Source organism: Chanos chanos, chromosome 5, assembly GCF_902362185.1.
Source record: "Chanos chanos chromosome 5, fChaCha1.1, whole genome shotgun sequence".
NCBI lineage: Eukaryota > Metazoa > Chordata > Actinopteri > Gonorynchiformes > Chanidae > Chanos > Chanos chanos.
Genome location: NC_044499.1, coordinates 49,396,594 through 49,403,314, shown reverse-complemented (window position 1 = coordinate 49,403,314; position 6,721 = coordinate 49,396,594). Strand labels below are relative to the sequence as shown.

The following is a 6,721-nucleotide window of genomic DNA, read 5'->3' as shown; positions in this document are numbered from 1 at the left end:
TCTCCTGTACGAAAATGCGTTCCACTTTTCAATCGCACGCTATCACGGTTTCCTCTTCCAAACAGATACAACGGCAGCGGCCCAAACGACAAACAGCTCAACGTAACGGCGCGTCAACTTAGCGATGAGGCTGTAAGGTCGCGAAACGGAAGGCTAATTTAAAGGAGAGATTAGCTGTGTTGTAATTATAACTTCTTCCCTTCTCCCCCTGTTCAGATGGCAGGCTTATGGATGGCGCTCAGCTGACAGTCCACCCTAATGAGCTTCTTTACATTCATTCAGGCTCTTGGCATATATGGGAAGCTGGTTTGAGATATGCTATTGGGAGGTGGGGGGGGGGGAGCTCAGCAAAGATGGAATTATGAAATATTGAACACTCAGTAATGACCATTTTCTGCATGACAAGATTGACTATATCCCTCTTGGGCTTGGGCGTTTTTTTTTTTTTTTTTCTTCTTCTTTCTCTCTCTTTTCTGTTTTTCTTTTTTTTTTTTTTTTTTGCTCTCTTTTCTTTTTTTCCCCCCCTCTTTTGTTTTGTTTATGCTTGATTTCTATTGGTCTAATGATGGAATCAGGGACTAAATTGTGATTAATTGACATTAGTTAAGCTCGTGATTGCCTCTGGAGTCAAAAATCTGTCTTCATAAATCAAAAAGTATGATAGTATTTGGCAACAAAAACACCAATTAGTGCAAGAGGGGTAACAATGCATAAGGAAGAGAGAGCTGCCAAGGCGAACACACTTGGCGAAATCTTATGAGAAGGAGAAGACAGTAGCAGGAGGTGCCAACTGAAGAAACACTTTTCAGAAGAGTGAAAAAGCAACACTCAGGATGAGTTTCTCTCCTAATGAATAGCGCTCTTCATCCGTGCTGTTCCAAGACCTCAAACTTGCCGCAGCTCTGAATCAAGCACTTGGCTGACAAAAGGAGGTTGTCTGAAATGTGCTAGCAAAAGGAGAACTGTTTTTTTTTTTTTTTACAGAAGAGGAACAGAACGAATCACAGGACAATGTAATATATCCTCCATCAAAGGGAAGAAACCTGGTGGAGAATATTTTATCTTTAGCTGTCCTGTTTACAGAGGATGGGGGGGGGGGGGGGTTAATCTACCTTTAGTGAAGAGTGTTTCCCCACACAGGATAGATGACCAGCGTTGGCCAGGCTAGCAAGACTCCCCTATCATGTTTCCACAGCCTATGCAAAAAAAAAATTAAAAAGCGACAGTTTCTCCAAATACGCACACACACACACAGACTCAGATTTCTCTCTCTCTCTCTCTCTCTCTCTCTCACACACACTCTCTCTCTTTTTGTGTGTGGTGTGTGTGTAACTCACTCACTCTCTCTGTCTCTCAAACTCACATAGAAACACACACACACATAAACACACACACACATACAAAGCCTTGTTTGCACTCTGTCTCCTAAGACTGCTGTAACCCAGGAGAGGACCAGGAGGTGAGGAAAAGAGCTGTATTTAAATCTGTGTTTGCATGAGTTTCATTAGGCCTCTTTCTTAGGCTATGGCTTTTTGCACATCACTGAATCCACAAGTTATTATGAATATTTATCCAAACTAAAATGTTCTTCTTTGCTTCTTTTTCAGTATTTCCGATAATACCTTGTTCTGCAGTTGAAATGTCTTGCTTTTGAGAGCACTGGAAATGGTAGAATCACATCAGACATTTTCCCTGGGAATGCCAGCCAAGCATTTTCTACTGATTAAGTAAATGTTCACTTCATGTTCTATTATTTTACAGACACATCAGATAAGCCAACAACAGTTTGCTATGAGAGGGGGGGGTGAAGAAAGAAAGAAAGAAAGAAAGAAAGAAAGAAAGAAAGAAAGAAAGAAAGAAAGATGTTAAGCCCATTGTTTTAATATTTTTAACCAAGTCCAAAATTATTCATTTTAGAAAACAAGAAAAACTATACACACAGGGAGAGGAATGTGATTTCCACGGAGTTTGAGGTATATAATCCTTTTGTATTAAATTAGCATAAAGGAAGGGAGAGGGGGAGGTAGGGACTGGAAGAATTCCCAAACATGTTTTGGCAGGGAAGCAACACCTATGGGATATGCCATGGACTCTATAATCATGGTCACTTATAAACCTATCAAAGAATTTTCCACAGTCACCACACTGGGGTTTACTCACCCCTCTCTACACTGTACACTGTGGGCCAAGAACCTCCAGCCAGCTCACAGGAGGGACCAGAGCTAGCCACATGCAGAGGCACCAGTCATGCAAGCACTCAAGGGCTGTATAGCTGAACTAATGAGTAGTAGAATACAGGGACGGAATGATGAATGGTAACTGGGACGCAGACCAAAGGAATACATCAACATAAAATCTGACACAAATCAGACAGGTGAAAAAGCTACACAGACAGAGAAATGGACAGGCAGGAATCTTCGACTGATTGATTGATTGATTGATTGACTGACTGACTGACTGACTGACTGACTGACTGACTGACTGACTGACAGATAGATAGATAGATAGATAGATAGATAGATAGATAGATAGATAGATAGATAGATAGATAGATAGATAGATAGACAGACAGATAGACTGATTGATTGATTGACTGATTGATTGACTGATTGATTGATTGATGTAGGCATGAGATCATATAGTTGTAAAACTGTAATATTGTCCTGTCTCCTGTTTATGACAGAGTACTCAGAATAGTAAGCGTATGGCAGATAGCAGTTCCATCAACTCTCAAAGCGGGAGTCAGTTTTGTGCATTATCAAAATGGAAGTTGGTGGGAAACAGGATTGATTTCAGTTACATTATAAACCATTATAAAACCAGTGACCTTTAGGTAATAGCCAGAAAGATGCATGAAAGGTCAAACATGAATGCTACATATTTAAATAAAAGCCCCACACCATGTCCAGCTCTAAGCAGCACAAGCCTATACCAGGCTACAGCAACAATGTACTGTACCACAAATCATTCAGCAAAACCACACAATGAAGCTATACCGCTAAACGACTTCATTTTGACACATAAAATTCCTGTGACGCTTCATGGAGAAAATTTCACAAAAATTCTCCATTTTTCCTTTGTACAGCTTCTAAATTGCCAAATTAAAACACATGAGAATACTCCTCCCGGTATGGAATGTAGCCAAATTCAGCATTTCCTCATTAGCCACCCCAAGTCCAGCGATTGCTGGAAAGAACAGCAGAGTTTCTAAGCTCCTGGACCAATTCAGAAGAGGGAAATTTCACAGTTCTTACAAAAGCACCTTTAATGAAGTCCCTTTTGACTCTTTTTCTTCCTTCAACTGATGAGTGTTTGGGACCTAGCCCCCAAAAAAACGTGAGACAGGGAAAACGGTGACATTTAACGATACGGAAAAGGATACTCAGGTTCCCCATCCCTGAGGAATCCCAGATGTCAAATACCTCAGTAATAGCCTGGTCCAGGAGAACCTCGCTGTATTCCTGTATCCAGAGCAACGTTTTGAATTTTTCATAAGGGTGGGTTACTTTTATCCGAGGTAAAAGGGGGGTGGAGGGGGTGTGATAGAGGACAGATCGTGATGGAGACTGAGAAACAAGTGGGGGTAATGAGGAGTGTGTTTCACTGGGCAGCTTTTCAGCACCCACTAGACTCATCATATTTCCCTCTAAAGAAAAAACAAAGCATCTGCAGTCAGACATCACAGTCTGGTCCAGCCAACGAGCCCGTCCAAAAGAGCATTCCTTCCCTCGGCTAGGCTTGCCGCGAGTCCACCGAAAAACCAAACAGTGCACCTCCATTCCGCACCAGACACAATGCCTACACATACCAGCCACTCCCACAGGGGAACAACCCCCTCTCTTCTTCCACTTTACAAACATTCTGCTCTTATTCCTGACAAAGTACTTTTAACTTCCAAACCTCCTTTTAAACCTCTTTTTTTAAAAAAAAAAAAAAAAAAAACTTTTTTCACCTTGAGCAAACAGAGAGAGCTCAAGGTGTCGTCACGATAACATTACCTGGTCGTTATTTATTGTGTTTTCGTCGCCGTGTTCTTAGGTGGAGTTTTTCACGAACACGAAGATTGATTGAATTTCATCGAGACATTAAAACAAGCAATCCATCACTCATTATGGATTATGAGCGGAAGCCAAGATTATACAACTTGATTTACTGTGTGAAGAAAAAAAAAAAAAAAGTAAGGGAGAAAAAATGCCTCTCTAAAATTACAAACAACCAACCATAACTAAGTGTTCTGTTTAAATAAGCCATTATGGGTTTGAGTAGCAAGCAGTGATTCCATTTTCCTCACGTCACCAGGCATTGACCCTAAGCAGGCCAGCTGAGTCATAGACCAAGTGTAAGAGCATCCCTGGAGATTGCCACACTTAAACTGGTCAGATCTGTAAACTGATTCATCAGAAAAGTCCCACTCCTTGTTTTCCTCTCTCAGTCAAATACCACTTCACCTCAAGTTTGCTTCAGCATGATCAAAACAACACAAATGTTTTTCTTTTACTTTGGCAGTTTGCAAATGAAGAAATTAAAAAGGTTAAATTGCATTTAAAAAGCAAATACACAATCATTAATCACTTTTCAGAAGAAAGAAAAACAAACAATGACTCATGAAATTGGTAAAGACAGGAGTTAATATGAAACAGAATTGACTGTGCGTGTCTTGTATATCACGCATTATCACAGACACATTCTTGGCTGACTAATTAATGAGACATTGATCTATTGCTTTTCATCTATGTGACTTTTTGTCAGTATGTAAGCATAAACATCTGAGGAGACATAAGATTGCATGACTCCTTTAGTTCTAGGTCTATTGCATATTTATATCAGATATGTCAATGTAGTGACCAAGGTGCCGAAATATAGTTGAACAAAATAATTTCTCATGCATGATTCAACCTCTATGTTTCATTTGTTTCTTGTGTCCCACCATCACGCTCTCGCACGGAAGGTTCTCTAATTGATAATGGTATAATTTCATGATAATTAATTGATAATGTGCTATAATGACTTACTTTATAGGTCTTTTTCCTACTTAAATGTTTATGTAACTTAACACATATTGTTCAGTTGACCACATTAAGATTTAATGCCATTTTTAAACGTGTGTGTGTGGGGGGGGGGGGGGGGGGGTGTCCATCTCCAGTATGTGAGATTATTTGTGGAGGGGTATTGCATTTCAGCATAAAGCATGTCACCCTCTAGGCTCATTTAGTTCCTTTGTAAAGGCATTTGTCTGTGCTTCCTTTCTATAGCACCATGTGACTTGGGGGGAAATGCAACAGACACCTACCCAAAAACATCATATACTTGAAATGTGAAAAATCTTGATGATTTCAAACAATACTTGGAGCCATTTATGTCTGTTAATGTGAAAACGTAAGAGTGGGGGCGGCGGTAATTGCGCACTAACGCGCGCGTCCTACCTTAACAGGTGTGCGCAAAAGGACGCATGTCTTCACCATCCAACTGAGGTAATGCTTACGGGCTTTTTTTTTAAATAAATGAAAGGATATGGATTGCAGACCATTTTCAGACACCAACTCCTCGGGCGCGTGGTTTGCTTCAGATAGAAAAATACAACTGGTGCCAAGGATGGGTAGGGTAAAGCTTCTCCACCACTGGCCGACGCCTCCTCCGGCGCAGCCCCGGCTCCGTTGTCCCTTGACTCGGGACTAACAGCCTCATCCTCGTTGCGTTCCCCAGTACCGGACAGGTCATTAAGTCGGATTAAAGTCCGAGGAAGAGAGGATCTACCCTCGGCTTCCCTCCCCCTGTGGTCCTCTGAGATATTTCCTCCATCCTCAGCCATCATTCACCCCCTTAAATAACAACCATGTAAAGAAAAACATTAAAATACCTTTTCACTTGAGCTAAAAATGCACAAAGCACTTACAGTTCAACGTGAATTTGAAGAGAATCAATGATTTCTTTTATAATTAGGTATAATTAGCGAGATCCATCTCCCCATCCAAGTCGTCGAAGAGAAAGCAAATTTGATAAATGCCGAACGTGATGTCAAATGGACTAGTGCTTGTAATATAATGGGCACAGCACATAATTTTAATGGGTTTCAAGCGCTACGGACGTTTATCTGGTGAAACCTCTCACAGTTCGATTATGGTTTTCATCCAAAAAATTGTTCTTGTAGAAAAGACTGGGTATGGAACTTAAAAAATATGACTTCAGTGATCGGACAATAGAATCGCACTGAAGAAAAACATTGGTACAAATGAAATGATAAGTATTAACTGATAAGAGTTCTGTGTCAACTCTTCGATGCTGTACGTAATGCATGTCAAAACGACAGGATAGTCGTGTGCCTGACTGGCGACAATAAAACTTTAGATATAGATTTAAAAATTGAAATAGAATTCATCCTAAATATCAGTCATAATTACAGATGATAACAGACACTTTACTCGTAAAAAACTAACAGACGTTCAATAATGTTGTTTTATTACCTGTAATTGATTCACACGATATGCCCAAATCAAGCTCAATCATCGCAGGACCATTTCTCGTAGCAAAGTGCAGCCCGAAATTAGTGAAAGAAGGGGGCAGAAAGTCGAGCTCGCGGGCTGAGTTTCCAGGTGGCTGTTACAGCACAAGCAGGTTTACGGGCATCGCGCGCCAGTCAAGTAGGCTACTTTCATCCAACACTCACGGACCCCTTGATATCATTTTAATAACGGAATGATCAGTGGAACAATATCAATATCAT

The 6,721-nt window shown here is 40.6% G+C and overlaps 1 protein-coding gene across 1 annotated transcript in view; it reads right to left on the bottom strand.

Moving 5' to 3' along the window:
- The window catches only part of cacna1g (calcium channel, voltage-dependent, T type, alpha 1G subunit), a 176,003-nt gene extending 170,191 nt beyond the window's left edge, over positions 1-5,812 (bottom strand). Inside the window, 1 exon segment of the mRNA XM_030773184.1 lies at positions 5,514-5,812. Coding sequence (XP_030629044.1) covers positions 5,514-5,812 — 299 coding nt within the window.
- Between the last annotated feature and the right edge of the window lie 909 nt (positions 5,813-6,721).